A 16,265-nucleotide genomic window follows, 5' to 3' on the forward strand; every position below is an offset into this window, starting at 1 on the left:
AATTCCATGTCGGGTCTTCGTCCGGGTCTCCGGTACCTCTCTGGTACAGGTCCCGGTCTCTCTGCTTCTCTCTCATGAGTGTGTGTGATTTTACAGAGGGCAAAGAGGAAATGAACGAGCGATGACTTTGTGACAGCCACACTTGTCACACATCAACCACCTGATTACGTGCACGATTAAGTAGTTTAAAAACGTTCAAGTCGGAGATGGATAAGCTTTACGCACGAGTCGCAACTTCACAGTAGGACAAACAGAGGGGAGGGGGCAGCTACATGGGGGTTATTTTCACCGGGTGTATGGCGCGACTTTGGTGCTTGATAAGCCCTTGCGGTCTATGGTGGACAGCGTGTACGCTTCGTTGTCCATCACCTGGAGAGACACGACTCCGCCGGCTTCTCTCTGCGTAAAGTAGCGCGCCGCGCAGTCCTTGTTGGAGGATGGCGCAGAGTCCCTCCAAAACAAGCCGCTGAGCATCTTCCTGATCTCCGGCCTCATCAGACAGTAAAGCACCGGGTTCAGGCAGCTGTTGGCGTGCGCCAGGCACACGGTGGCCGGGAACACGTAGGTGTGCACCGTGTAGTATGACTTGTCCCAGTCGACCGCGTTGAATTTGACCAGGACGCCCCAGAAGGTGATGGCGTGGTTCGGCATCCAGCAGCAGAAGAAGGACAAAACCACAATAGCGACAGATTTGGTGACTTTAGTGGTCCGTTTGGAGTTGCTGCTGACCATGCTCCTCCTTTTTATGAAGCGCAGGAGCATCAGATAGTTGACGGAGACTATGAGCATGGGGATCAGGAAGGCTATAAGGATTTTCTGGATGTGATAGAGGGCGAGCCAGTCGTATCCTTCGGGGAATTTGAGGAGGCAGAGTTTCTCTCCAGCGACCTCAGTCACGGTGGAGAAGATGCTAGTGGGAGCCGTGGCCACCGTCGCCGCCACCCACAGCACCGCGCACACCCACTTTACGCACCGGGACCTCCGGCGCGCTTTCTGCTTCAGCGCCGAGGCGACCGACCAGTAGCGGGTGACGCTCATGGCCGTGAGGAAGAACACGCTGGCGTACATGTTCATCACGGTGACCGAGAGGACGATCTTGCACATGGCGTCTCCGAACGGCCAGCTGAAGTCCAGCGCCGTGTCCACGGCCCAGAAGGGCAGCGTGAGCACGAACTGGAAGTCCGTCACTGCCAGGTTGATGATGAAGATGTTGATGGTGGACTTCTTCCGACCTTGTCGCAGCCTCATGAGGAAAAACACGAGCAGGTTGCCCACCAAGCCCATGGCGCAAACTACCGAGTACACCACGCAGATGAGTATCCGCAGGATGGGAGTGCCGTCCGCGCTCACGTCGATGTCTTCGAAACTGAATCTCTCGTCGCCGGGTGAACTTCTGTTCGGTTCCCCGCTGTGGTTGAATATGTCATCCATCTTCCAAAAAAAAGTTAGGCACCTGGACTCACGCCGGGCTCTCACAAGCGGAATGGATGGAAAACCTGCACAGGCACGCCATGCGCAAGCGTCTCAGCTCCTTATCCCTATTCGGTGGATTCGAGCCTGCTTTTATACAGGTGTGTCGTTCCCGAGCCGCGCCACGATTGGTCGCAGGATACGTGACAGTTACGCAGACAGTCTCAGTCAGTGGAAACGAGCACAAAGCCCCACGATAGGAGAAACAAACACAAGGGGGCTGCTGCGCTGATGGGTAGCAATTTATATTTAGTTCCCCCAGCATTCTCAGCTCATTAGGCATGTGACGGAATGCTGGAGACGCTCATAACTTTGCATCAAGGAAACAAATAAAGGCATCAAGAGACCAAAGTTAAACCCTCTCCATCTCTGTTCATCATCACCAAGCTCAGTGTGTGTTCAAAGCCTGCTGCGCCTTTAGAATAAATGTGGGAATAAACTTCTATAACACACAAGTATCATCCCTGCATCAGTGGCCCGCAGTTCCCTCATTCTACCGCTAGAGGGGGCGCTGAACTCAAAGCAGACGCAAATAATAGAGTCAAACAATGACGTAGAGTTTAGTGACCATGTGGATTTGTTTTCAAGACTTGACTTTGTTCCACTTAAAGACAAAGACGGTGTATTTCGCGACTGCAGATGTTTTCGGATCTGCACTGAACTGCTCCCAGTTAATTAACTCCCAGTTAGAGAGTTTATAACAATGCACCGCCCTCCCAGATCTGTCCTCCTTTCTCTGACTTCAAGTGAACGCAACAATAAAGAAACGGGTCCTCACGTGACCCGCCGAAAACCCAGAAAGAACCTCAGGGGGTTTGGAGGGGGGGGGGGACTGCCAATTGGACTGGAGCGCCATATCCGATTCCTTGCAGCAGCATTCCCCTTTAAGTCCGCGGCCCCGCTGAAAGATGGCCCATTGTCTTAAGTCCACCCATCTGTGGGGGTGGCTCCACCAAAGTTTGCAGAGAACATTTTTAAGCTGTCACTTGGCCGTTGTTGGTGCGGAGACTGATGGAGGGACGGAGGGGTCCGCTGCTCGCGAGCAAACATTGACGCCGACGTACAAACAAGTGGCAGAAAGACGGAGAATGCGACGGGAGCGGCCCGCGGACGCAGACCATGTCCGGGCCTGAGGTGGACTGTTACAGTTTAAGTGCATGCTCGCAACAAAGAGAAACAGTGCGCCCAGCGTCTGTGGGAATGATTTAAAAATAAGTGACAGTCGACGCGGTGTAAGCAAGGCATTAAATGTTTCTAAAAGACGGGCCACCGTCCTGACAACATGACCCGTTTGGACTGCGGGGTCCGCGCTTCTGGACGAGGACTCTCTCCCGTCCACCTCTTCATCGCACTGCTGACGGTCCTGGAATACGGCGGAACGTCGGGGTTATCACCCGAGCCAGGTCAGTGAGAGACAGAAACTACATTTTAGACTCAGATTCACGATAAGGCCACGTCTTCTGGTGTCTTGGCTGCTTTTTTTTTTTTGTTGCACATAGTTTCCAGAGCGCATCTGATTCAGCCCACAACCAGATGAGCGCCTCTCTGAAGGGAAGGCCAGCTCTGACTTGTGTTTACAAACTTTTGTTCTCACCAAGGCAATCACATCTCTGCAGCTTAGTCTGGTGGCTGGAGTTTAAACTGCTGCATGCAGGAATGCATCTGCCCAGGCCTCCAGCCAAAATCCAGACTCCCATTGCAGCTGACCGTGACCTCTGACCTCAGCAGTGGAGGTCAGGAAGCAGAATGTGCCTTTGGGTATCTACAGGATGCATCATCCTTATCATAACGGAGCTGGAGTGTAATCACATCTCTTCTCCCTTTAGTTCCTGCTGTGGATGTTGAAAGTCACATTTCTCCTGAGATTACAGGTGCAAGCAGAACAAAACGTGTGGATGCTCCCCGTCACATCCTGTATAAATCAGCCACGGCCCCTGAGAGAAAAACAAATTACTGTTAGGTGTTATTGACAACAGTGTGCCACTGAGGTGAGGCACCTTCCACTCAGTATTGATTTCAGGTAAATGTTGTTATTTCTAAACTGCTAAGAACCCAAAATAGAGAAGTCATGGGGCACGGAGATCTTCTTGATAACACATTGGAGGACATTTTTTTTCTGTCTTGGTACAATTAGTGTTTAAAGCAAAAAAAATAATCAACTACCGATAAATATTCAAAAGATGTTTACTCAAAAAGAAGGGAGTTATGGTTTAAGGAGACTATTTAATTTCAAAACTAGGTGTGACAACCAAAAAAAGTTATTGCAAGAAACTTTAATATATATCTTTTAGGAATACATGAGAAAAAAGGTATGTTGTAAGATACTTGTTAAGTAAAGTTTAAAAAAAAATTATAAAAAAATATATACGTTTGACTGAGGTTTGAATCATGGAGAAGGGGTGAAGGGATCTTAGTGAAAACTTCTTCCCACTCCTTTTCCGACATGCCAAAAAAAAGACATATTTTCATATATCTTGATGCCTTCTAGTAATATTTTGTTTTCCGTATGACAATTTTTGTATTAATTTTGACATGTTTGAAATAAAACCCCTCTACATCTACAGACATACATAATTGTAGTTATTCTAACAAGTTAAAGTGGAGAGAGGACACATCCATCTGAATACCAATCCACTTCTCATTTCTAGCTCTCTTGCTAATCAACTTGGTGAAATAAGTTGGCTGCGTTGCCATCCGTTGCTGCTCTCATCAGCTTACAAAACACACACAGCCGATTCTGATTCAGGGTGCATTAAAGCCTGATGAGTGGCAGCTACTTAAACACCCCACGTTGAGAACCTCCTCCTCAAAACCTGAGCTACTGTTTTCCTCTGTGTCTAATTATGAACTCTTGATGGTTTCTCAACATTTTATTTTGCATTCCTTTCCTTTCCTTTGCTCCTTCCAAATCATTGCTTGTCAACCTGCAGTGAAGAGCACAGCTGCTCAATGAAAAGTCTTTTGAGTTTCACTTTACGTGAAAAGGATCATCAAGGAAGTTGAGAGTATACTTCCATCAAGGCTGCATAAGCCTATACATAGTTGTTGAAAACTTCCTCCTTTTGTATCCAGATCTTCATCAAAATACACACAAGGAAAGATGCTGATGCTGATTGACTGATGGCAGCTGTAATCTTTGCAATAAATCAAATTATACTGTATTGTATTATGTTTAGTTGAAAGAGGAAAGGGACAACTTTCCCCCACTTAACTTCTTCAAATTGTATTATTGTCGGTCGTGTTGGCGCAGAGACAACTGGATGGCTTTCTGTTTTCACACAGGACACACAACACAATTACTTCGCTTCATGCCATTTCCGACTCTGGCGATGGTACTGCAAAGAACTTCCATTGATGCTCTTTGGCAACGGGATAGCCACGGACCGCTTCCAGGGAAAACACATGTGCTAGCCTCTTCCTGTTTCAGTAGCAACGATTGATGCACTTCCTAGAGTTGCACAGTGAAAGGCTTATAGGGAACCGATCTAAACGATGTCTTTATATTGTATAGCCAAACATTGTATAGCCATTACATTATGCAAGTAAAATTTACTTTGTAATGATAAGTTAAAGGAAAAAACAACATCTCTATTGCTACTTTAAGTCATGACCACAGACTTATTACCATCCATTTAGGTTTCACGTAGCTTCTACTGTGGGTGAGACTCCATCAGGTTTCCCTGTGCCGTAGATGACATACCGTAGGCATTCAAAGACCTCGTCACAAAGCTGTGTGAAATCTCTGTCTGCATTCTGCTCATGTCTTTTGAATTACATTTCACTGATGTTGACATTGTGAGGAGGAATGATGATCTCTCTACATGAGGCAGCGTGTCCAGAAATGATGATGCTAGGATGTTATCTCTGAGTACACACACCCCTAGCAAAAATAATTGAAAATGACCATAATACATAATTTGATGCGGTATTGTAATATTTTGATCCGGGGGTCTCAATATTAGAAATACAAAATCGTTATCCTTGCTCACAAAAACATATATTTTTCTGCTTCCTGTTGTGCTGCTGATTCCACTAGGACATTAGGGAGTATTCAGCAGAGTGAGTTTCACCGACTTTATCACACCGGCTGCACAAGTATAAAGTCAAAGCAGTATATTAGACTCATCCAGTATTACTCTAACAGGCTGTATACTCTGCAGCTATATACAAATATAGAAGCGGATGACGGATGAGACACCCGTATGTGTTTGTCTTGTGTTTCCCCACTTTTGTTTACAGCTTTACGGTCACTTTAATTATTTATTTTCCCTCTTGTCTCCTGTGATGCATGACTTCTCTTCTCTTATGTCTTCTCCTCCCACCATGGCTTTGACAGAGAGAGTCCTGCAGGAGTACGAAGTGGTTTACCCCACTAGAGTGGACGCCAGAGGTCACTTCCTGTCCAACTTCCTGTCTCACCATGCTCGACGCGTGCAGCGGCGGGAAGCCTCGGAGGGACCGGCGGCCGTAGATCGAGTCTTCTACCAGTTGTGGCACGGCGGCCACAGTTTGCACTTTAACCTCACCCTCAACACACACCTGCTGGCTCCGGGCTTTGTGACGGAGAGGAGGTATGGTGGCCTGGATGGGGCCCAGATCCATCCTCCTGGAGCCTCCCAGTGCCACTTCTTGGGTGAAGTGTGGGATGAGGACATCGCTAAAGGAAGCGCAGCCATTAGTACCTGTGATGGACTGGTGAGTAACTTTTAAAAGTCCGTTTGACGTTTTATCCCAATGCATTTCAAGTTAAACACAGAGGGGTCGGCTGCAGCAGAGGGCTGTATTCAGAGCCGAGATGAGTGAAGGTTATTCATATCAAAACGGTACCTGGATGTTCAGCAGACATCTTCAGGGTCAGCTACACACCCTGGAGTTATCCGTTATTCAGACATGGAAACTACTTCAGCCAGAATGTGTACACAGTCTGACAATTTGTTGAAGCCACAATCTTTCCCCATTAAAATGTTTGCAGGCAGTGGAGCATACACTGTATACACACCATACACTGTATACACACACACACACACACACACACACATGCAAAACAGCCTTTATCCTTTGCAGTAAACATCTACTTCTAACTTTCACCATGTAACTGTTGAGGCCTTTCCTCTGTGCATTTGTAAGATCACAGCAGGAATCCCGCGTTACGCCTCCGTCCGATCACTCGTATTCAAAGACCGTTTCTTCAGAAATGCAGCCAGTCAGGCGTGTTGTGCTCTGCCTCTGTGATTGCAGGTGTGAGCGTTAGCAGCCTGCTAAAGGAGGAGTCCGCGTTCATCTGTGCATTCAGAGATTTTAAATTGACAAACAGCTTTACCTTGCAGTCAGATAGCCTTTTACAATGGGGAACTGGTGTTTGGTGTTTTTATAGTGTTTGTTCAGATTCAACAAAGTCACACAATAACACAAACAAACTGATTTGGTTGTTAAGCTACGTTGTGCTGCCCCCTTTCCACAGCAGTACATTGCTTTGCTTCATGCTGCCACTCATCTACTGTAGGTAATACACTGATTATAGAGAACAACCCCACTTCAATAAATCCATTGATTATAAAGATTTATTTGCAAAATAAAATCATTTTGAGTGGACCAAGTGCCTGTTATACAACTCTGTGTGCTTGACCGTATTCAGCTGTAAAGCCAACCCTTAGTGGAAGTTTTTTGGAACGCCAGACTCGCAAACGCCACTTAAAGTAAACAAGCATTTGCCTTTCGCAAGTAAGAAAAGGTCGGTGCCATTTTAGTCATTTAGAAATCCTGGAGGAACATAATAATATAAAATCCACGCAGGAGGAGATGCTGGAAACAGAACTTTGGGATTTTGGTCTCCAATTGAAAATTTTTCGTGTGAAAGAAGCTTAATTGGGTTGAGATCGTAGAGTAAACCCATGATAAGTGGTCAAATAGCTGGGTATACTCAAACTGGCACAGGTTCGATGAATGCATCCATTCAGCAGCAACCTTTTGTTATCGCACGTGCCGAGGAAGCGTAACTGCACCACCAACATGCATGGATTCATGTACTATTATTATTATTATTATTATTATTATTATTCTCTGCATGTCACAGGAGCTTTATCGGCCCACGACCTGGAAAGGGGCTGTTGTTTGCTCTTGATGAACTCTTAATCCGTTCACTTTTGGGGTGATCCGTTGCCCAGTGTGCTGTTTTTCATCAGAGCTTTCAGAACTAGGACAACACCTCCTGTTGCTATATCCCCTCTGCTTCAAAGTGACGTCTTTACAGATATTCACCGCTGTCGTAACAGACTTGCACGTGTCTGGCCTTGAGTTGTGAGCTTCTCACAAAGCTTTTCCACCAACGGAAGTATCAACAGCCACATGTTCTTTCTCACTGCACCCTTTTCACTAACTATAAATGCATGGAAATCTTTTTTTTTCTGAGAAGCTGGAATCACCACATCCTGCACCAGCTTATTTGACCATCTTATAACAGGCTGATAATGTATGGATCATACGTTTTTGCCTGCAGCGTTAAGCTGAATAGTAAACATAGTTCTTGACCTTGTCTTCATGCTGTGTGCATTTATTAAGCTACAGCTGCCCTATAGAGCTAAACTTGAGGTCAAACACGTTGAATGCTGCTCATGAGAAAACTGCTGGAGGCCAACAACTCCACAGAGTACCTTTAAATGAACAGGTCTAAGCACCGATCCACTATAGGTTCTATTTTCATCGGATTTAAGAGGCGACCTCAAAGCAGTTTGACACACAGAAATAGACTTTAAAGGCATTTTTTCTGATAATTAATTGGTAAACATTTGCAGACCTTCACATTCTGAAAACCCATACACATCAGCAGACACATGGTATCCACATTGGTGGTGCTCCGCCAGGCCTGAACAGCAGCCAGCTTCGCTCTTCTGGGTTTTTTTTTGTATTATTTGGTCTGGTCCACAGCAGGGTGGATCGAGGTCAGCTGACTGATGCGGCCACTTACCACCGCTCTCCTGTTTGGCCCTAAATGAAGAGTTGATTGCGTCGTCTTTACGTTTGGGTTGATTATTATTCTGGAGAGCATTCTGGAAAACTTGAGATGAGTCTGTGAATGATCACATATTACATGTGTTTCTTTATGGCGGAGGAGGAATAAATACTGATGACACATGAGAAGAGAGAGGCCTGCAGATCATTTATTTATTTATATATATTGAAGGTCAAAGGTCACTGTGACCTCATCTCCTTCCCATTCTGACAACACCTCGAGAACACCCTCTGGGAATTTCCTCAAATTTGGCCCAAACATGTCCTCTTGAGGGTGAACTGATTATTATCTGGAGGGCAAAGGTTACTGACTTCACCAAACACATTTTTGGCCATGACTCAAGATTGAATTAGCTAATTGTGCACGACGTGTCTAATAGGATAACATGATGGAAGTTTGTGTGTGGAGCCGAAGAAATGCAGTTAGTTTGCAGAAGATGTGTGTTCTTAAGCAGGAGTGCTGCTGATCTCCATCTGCTGTATCTTTGAAGTCATAATGAGTTTTAAAAAAAATTATTATTCAGTGAGTGAGTCAATCAGATTGGTATTAAATCCCGATGGTTTAAAAAAAGTCAGTATGAATATGTTCCTATAGTTACACATGAGCTGAACTACTTTAGCAGTTAACGGTCTAAAGAAACACTTATTTTCTTAAATGATTAGTGATTGCAGATGTGTCATCCGAGATGAGACACACCCCTGTGGATATATTGAGTATTTGCTGAGCCCTCGGGGAAGAGGCACCTCCCATCCCAACCTTCTGTGATTAACAACCGAGGTCAGGAAGCCATAGATCTAAACTATTAGCCACAGAAAGATCAACCATTAGTCTTTTTGTCCGAATATGTGGCTTCACAGTAAAACATGCTAATCCGGTATGCTTTATTTCCATATTATACGCTTGCATCATTGTGCTCTCTTTCAATTTGTACACACTGTCATTACAAGCCAGAAAGGCTGGTTTTCATTTTCATGAGCACACATTTCACAGTATTCAAGCATCTGGCGTTAATATTGTCATTACATTCCAAGAGTCCTCAATAAAGAAAAGCATTATATAACTATATAGTTATTCATGGTCATTATTATGAGAGCTAATACCCGGCATCCTGTTGATGACGGCTCTTTTTGGTCCAAACATGCACATGTGTGTGTATGTATGTAATGTTGTACAAAGGCAGTTGTCATGTTATTCTTTCTAGCATCAAAGCAAATATCAATGTATCAACCAAAGCCTGGTTTTGCATTCAAAGCTTGTGGATAGCAAAATCCACATTGCATAGTGACATAACCTTCTGAACCATAAATGTCAAATGGATGTACTTGAAATATTGTGTATATTTATTTAAAAAAAATGCTTCTGTCTTGCAAATATCAGACTTGTGTCTGCCTAAAGATTTTGTTGAGGTGTTACTTTCCTGAAAGAAGCAGGAAAAAACTTTGGATCTTATTTATTCCTGTGTAGAAATATGTGTATTTCTGTCAGAAAGTATTGCTGAAGTGGTGGGATGCCACAGTCCTGCAAGTCTTGAGTCGGGCTAAAAATACCACATATAAGAGTCACTGGTGGATTGAATATTTCAGATGTATTGTTGGTGAAGTGGTGCAGAGATTCACAGCGCACACAAACAAAGGAGGATGCACATGATGGGAAGCAGTGTTGACAACTCAGTCTTAATATTGTGTAGGCTATGCATCGCAGCAATGTATAGAGAGAGAGAAGAGGGAGTATTGTGGTAATTTATATCAACAGTGAATGTATTGTTTCCCCTGTGTGTTTATGCTAAAAGCATGAGTCATCTGTGGTAAAACAATCAGCAGACATGTTTGTAAAATTACACACACAGGAGTACAAATGAATTTTAATAGAAATACATGTGATGTAATTCCATCTGCTCATTAGTCCAGGTAGAGCTGTTAATGTTGACAGAGACATGGAAGCATTAACTTAAATGGAGTGCATGTGTTATGTACATGTAACATGTTTTTTAAAGCCGTAGCTTTATTACCGTACATGTAAGAGATGGGAGTCATTTTCGCTGTGTTTCGATGTTGAACACTTCCATGTAGAACACGGTGTGATAACACTCAAAGTGCATGAATTCTGACAGGGTAGTCTCGTCCCAAAAAAGTGTCAAGCTCTTTATTATTATATTCTCTTTATGCACAACAACAACAACAATGAAGCAGTTGTTAGCAATACAAATCTTTGATGCCAGGCTTCCCTCAACAATGCTCATTAAATAATTATACATAAAAAAAAAAAGTCAACCAAAACGTGCTCCATCTTTCAAAATCGCTGCTTCATGTGAACTGAACTCTGAACTTAGCTCTCATGAACTGGGAGCTTGCACGACGCTGCTCATAGTGCACTGCAGAACGCACTCATGCACTCAAAATAGCACATGTGGGCACAGAAGTGCACAAATTGAGACACGTCACACTTGCTCTACTCGACTTTCACCATGTGGTACTGTACGTGTGTCGTAGCACTCCTGCCTGAGCTCCAGTGGGATGCTGTGACTCCTTGACAGCTGAGGGAGAGTAAACGGGAGCAGGAGCTGGAAGGGAATTATATATAGGGCAAGGATGGTCACGAAGAAAAGGAATGGGGGTACTGGAATTTGGCTTTGGCGCTGTGCCAGCGGGGTTTAGGTTGCAGTAATTTATCTGACATCTGATCTTTCTCCCTTTCTCGTTCATGCAGCAAATGGAAGACCCGGGACTCTTTTATACCGTTTCACTGGGAGCTTTATTGGTTTTTGTGTGATGGAGACATGTCAGCGTTATGGGTTTCTGGAGCCATATTATGACTATAGCTTTTGATGGAAAATATTGTGTAAAAGAAAGGAAATATTTCTCATTTTTCTACGATTTTTTTGAACACACCCAACACAACCTGCGACGGCTTCACAGTAAAGGACACTCAAGGCTTAAACTGTGACGTTACTGCAGGATGTGAAAAATTACCAGATGGTCACATTAACTTAACATCAATTAACACTGCTGGAATCACCAAATGTTTGGACATTTTTGCTTAATGAGATAATAATGATATCTAATAATTAGTTGATGATTAAAACATTTGTTGCTAATGGTTGCAACTCAACTGTAAGATCACGTATCACCTTATTAATGTCTGTTACTTGTCTGTTTGCTTCTATTTTCACTGTATTTGCCATGAAAGGCACAAAGTAAAATGTTTTATAATAATTATTATTATCCCAAATTGTTACATTTCTATTGTGACCAAAGATCAAATGAAATACACAAAGTGCATTGTTTGATGAAAGTGGAAATATAAAGGTATTTTGTAAGAACAGTCCTTCTCTCTCTTCAGACAGGACTGTTCAAGTTGTCCGATGAAGAGTTTTTCATTCGCCCTCTGGAGAAGACGAGCGACGAGGCCTCAGCATCTCAGGCCCACGCCATCTACAAACGCCACGCGTCCCCTGCCTCCCGGAGTCCAGTGGTACAGCCCATCTCAGGGAAACAACCTCTCAACGTTTCCTGTGGAATCACAAGTAAGTCACGCCCACATACATGGATGCACCATATGTAGAGTGAGAACGTTATTAACAAGTCTAGCAATACCTAAACCTTGGTCTTCATTCCTTGAATTGAACCATCCAGTCAGGTGGCAAACTAAACCGGTGAATCAATCAGTGTAAGTTGTCTGCATTAGTTAAGTCTTATCCACTGAGGACACACACTGAACACTGCATGATAAGAGTGAAGCAGATGAATGATAACAATCTCTCGTCTGTCTCTTGAGTGTGTCTCAGGCTACCGATCTGCAGAGGTCGGGAGAATAAAATATGTTAATTAGATCATAAATCAGCTCCTGCAAATTCTGAAACATGATCCTGAAAGAAAAGTGAGGATCAAGAACATGAACTTTGGGTTTATGAATAGATAATTACTTTTAATTTAAGCAGCTTTTGCCACTTGGAAAAAACAAACTTTTCTGTCTCTTGCATCGATGCAGCGGTGTGTGGGTGTGTGTTGGGTAGATGGAAGGACAGGTTGATAGGTTATTTATAGTTATTGTGTAATTTGCACAACGGAATTGTGTATGTGATCCCATTTTCTACATAAGAAAAATACGCACACTAAAAAAACAGACTTTTTTGGTATGGAGGATGAATTTAGGAGGCCGACAGCTTGAGGAAAGAAGCTGCTCTGAGGTCTGGTGGTACGGCAGATGATTCTTCTATAACTTTTGCCAGACTTTTTGCCTTTAAATGACTTTGGGCTCTTTGCAGGCACCTCTTGTCACCTATATCACTGATGCTCTGTAGATGGGAAGCGATGATGTTGTGGTTTTAATCACCTGCTGTAGATCCCTCCTGTCCTGGCCTGTGCACATCCTGTGCCAGTTTGTAACATTTCCAGTCAGGATGCTTTCTGTAGCTCCTCAGGTAAAGTTAGCAAGAACTCAAAATGAGAATTCTGCCTCAAATACAGCAGTTTGTGAGCTCCAAGATGGAAGTCGGGTTGTTTGTGATGCTGCTTTCTAGGAACTTAAAACCGTGTGCATCATCCTTGCCTTTTTCTTAGTTCGACAATCAGCTTCTTGCTTGTACTGCCGTTGAGCAGTAGGTAGTTCTCTGAGCATCCCTCTGCCAGATTGTTGATTTCCTCTCTTTATGGAGTCTCATTGTTGTTTGTAATCAATCCCATGACGGCCGCGTCGTCTGCAAACTTCACAACAGCCTTCTCTTCATGTCTGGGGTAGCAGCTGTGGGAACAGGAGGGGGCCTTAGCCCACGGCCCTGGAGGAATCTGGTAGACAACACTCGAGTGGAGGAGGTGCAGCTTCCAATACGAACTGCCTGGGGTCTGTTCGTGTGGAAGTCTAATAACCAGTTGCAGAGTGAGGTGCTCAAGCCCAGAATCCTTAGTCACATCACTTTCATGGGGAGGATGGGGGATGGATGTGTTATGACTGGTATGACCAAAGACAGCTGCTGACACATGTAATTATGCAAGATGAGGCTCCAGATTATGTTCTACAAACGGATCTGAAAAACTACTTTACAGGTATTCAATCTTCAGTCTGCAGAACGCACTGTTCCTACCAGTGTAATATAAAATATTCATTATAAACCTTTCATTTGATTTAACATTTACTCTACAGGAGAGGGTGGCTGAGCATAGACAGACATTCCCTATTATGGATATATCATTTTATATCGCAATATCAACTCATAATTGTGATACACTGTTTCTAGTTCCTAATCTCAGGCTCCCTCTAACAATACTCATTGAATAAGTATCAAAGAAAAATAATTCTGTAATAATGTATCTGTTCTGGTCTAATCAGGTCTGGTCTAATCAAATTCACAATCCAATATACTCCTATCAAATCAAGAAATATCATATTTAAATTCAGTATTTCCCACACTTGCCAGATAAACCCACGCATAGTTGCACACACGTGCTCTTTTACAGCAATGTATTGTTACAATGACATCAAATGATTAACATTATTCTGAACACAAAAGAAGAAGAGACAATTAACAAGGTCAACTAAAGCACTCACAGGCTGGCAGAGTAGGATTACTGAGAAACATCTTCATGCTACAGGATGTTTTTCTGCTTGTGTTCTTCCTTCAAATCCAAATACACCATTCAAAGTTACATTTATTCCAATCCATCATTAGCTGTTCTATTAACTTACTGTATAAATATATGATCAATACGAGACCATGTGTGGGTTTTTGGTTCCAAGAAACACGGACACACACGTAAAAAGTCAAACCTGGAGTGCTATTTTGGCACACACACACACACCGTCTCTCTGTAAGAAAGTTTTAAATGTCTATTTCTGGCTCCGTTCACCAGATTCCGATCAAAGATTTGCAGACGTTGAGAGGCAGCGGGAGCGCTGGGAGCACCGGCAGCAGAGAAGACGGAGAAGAATTCGTCAACGCTCCGTCAGCAAAGAGAAGTGGGTGGAAACGCTGGTGGTGGCTGACCCCAAAATGGTGGAGCATCATGGGAGCAAAGCCGTGGAAAGCTACGTTTTGGCTGTCATGAACATTGTAAGGATGTGACATTCACGACAACATTTCCACACATCAAAATCTTTTTTTGTTCGTTTTTGAGTCAAAGTTCTGCCATCAATTTCAACCCGTTTGATCTGCGAGCTTTTATAAACGCACACAAAAGCTTTGGGGGGGAAAAGTCTTCACTTTCTTGCTGAGAGTTGCATGAGAAGCACTCTCACGTTAGAAGGTGTTGTGTTGACAACTTAAAAACCTGAAAACATAAACAGCTCACAGAAACACCAGTACATGCAGAAGCACTGGCAGTCATCCGCAACAATGAAACGATGCTGCCGGATTGGTTTGCAAAGGTGTAATAATAACCGCCAATGACTTTGGAAATTTTGTTCATTAGCGTCTTCCTGTTGTTGCGAATGACTTCAGGTTTTCTTGTAAAAGCGGCAAACAAATATTTCTTTCATATAATGAAAAGATACAAAATAACAACGTGAAGGTGACAAAATGTAGTTTTTTACACAAGACATCTCCCTCTGCACAAATATGATAACCGGTAATAACTTTACAGTAAATCTCTGCATATTTTTGTAATTATTAGTCGATATTTTTCTGAGTAACTGAATTACACAGTTAAAGCTAACGTTACAGAATAGTTTCATATATTTAATTAATACAAAAACAATGAATGCAGAGTTGCCGAATGTTTGAACGTCTTCCCAGATGTTTAGGTGTTTCAGTTTTTCCATGTGTCAGGTAACACAATGGATGCATTGAACTCTTCTCATTCAACATATTACTGCCAGCTACTCAAAGCGCTATCAGAGGACAGAATATCAGGAAAGGGAATTCACTGACGGAGAAGCCCACGGATTAACAGACAATAATACATGGAGGAAGTGGCCATTATTCCCCACATCCTCTCAATTTTTTTTTTGTTATATTTTTGTTCTGTACACGCCAGCTTTGAACTTTAAAGCCCCAAACGATTCAGTTTGGTGGAAACAAGGGAAACAACCTCTTACCCAAACAATAAGTAATGGCATCATCTTCCTCAGCTTCCAGCCGTTCCATTGTCTCGTCACCAGAGTCGTCTTGAAGTTGAAGACTTCACAAGAGGTGCATGTTTTCGTATTGGGTGTACTGTGTGGCTTGATTTACACACATGTAACAGCCACGATAGTCAATATCAGCAGAAAACAAATGGGAAGCCCTTTCACCAAAATAGCTCCCTACTTCCTTCTCACGTTGTGATACTATGGTTATTAAGTGCTGTTTCTCACAGCCACATGTTAACAAACAGACGTCACATGGGCATAAAGAATGAAAAAAGCAACGTTGACCAGTCAAGACTGGGTGTGCATGTGGCTTGAGAGGAAACACTTAAATCAATAGCACATTGTTGCTTTATATAGCTGCGGCTCTATTTTTATTCACAAGATAAACAAAAGAGAAACGTGCCTAAAGATAGACTGGAAGCTGAATCAATGTTACAAGACATTTTAACAGCAGCATCACGAGAGCTGCACCACCAAGTGTCCGTGAACGAGCGCTTCTATGAGACACAACCACAAGTTTGGATGAATTAAGTCCTTTATGTGTGTCGGAGCTGTTCTGCCTGAAGTGGCTGAGCTCGTACAGAAGGCTTTAGTGTGGAGACGTTTTACCCGACAACAAGGACAATGAAAGGACCAGTGTGTATGTGTGTGTTGCTTCTACAACTGTGTGTGGCAACAATCTAATGTACTGTATGTTTCAGTTCATTGAACTTAAGCTGAAGTA

General features: G+C 43.3%; 1 protein-coding gene and 1 pseudogene across 2 annotated transcripts in view; one reads left to right on the forward strand and one right to left on the reverse strand.

Annotated features, from left to right (window-relative positions):
- Positions 1-220: 220 nt before the first annotated feature.
- On the reverse strand, positions 221-1,502 carry LOC311015536 (relaxin-3 receptor 1 pseudogene; annotated as a pseudogene). The gene has a single exon. The product of its transcript is annotated as a relaxin-3 receptor 1 pseudogene (transcript).
- Positions 1,503-2,477: 975 nt separating this feature from the next.
- The window catches only part of adamts7 (a disintegrin-like and metallopeptidase (reprolysin type) with thrombospondin type 1 motif, 7), a 63,808-nt gene continuing 50,020 nt past the window's right edge, over positions 2,478-16,265 (forward strand). Inside the window, exons 1-4 of the mRNA XM_084015978.1 lie at positions 2,478-2,873; positions 5,807-6,165; positions 11,819-12,002; positions 14,326-14,525. Coding sequence (XP_083872104.1) covers positions 2,753-2,873; positions 5,807-6,165; positions 11,819-12,002; positions 14,326-14,525 — 864 coding nt within the window. The 5' untranslated portion in view covers positions 2,478-2,752. The remainder of the gene's footprint in view (positions 2,874-5,806; positions 6,166-11,818; positions 12,003-14,325; positions 14,526-16,265) is intronic.

The sequence above is a fragment of the Eutrigla gurnardus genome, assembly GCF_963514095.1.
Source record: "Eutrigla gurnardus genome assembly, chromosome: 1".
In the NCBI taxonomy this organism is placed as follows: domain Eukaryota; kingdom Metazoa; phylum Chordata; class Actinopteri; order Perciformes; family Triglidae; genus Eutrigla; species Eutrigla gurnardus.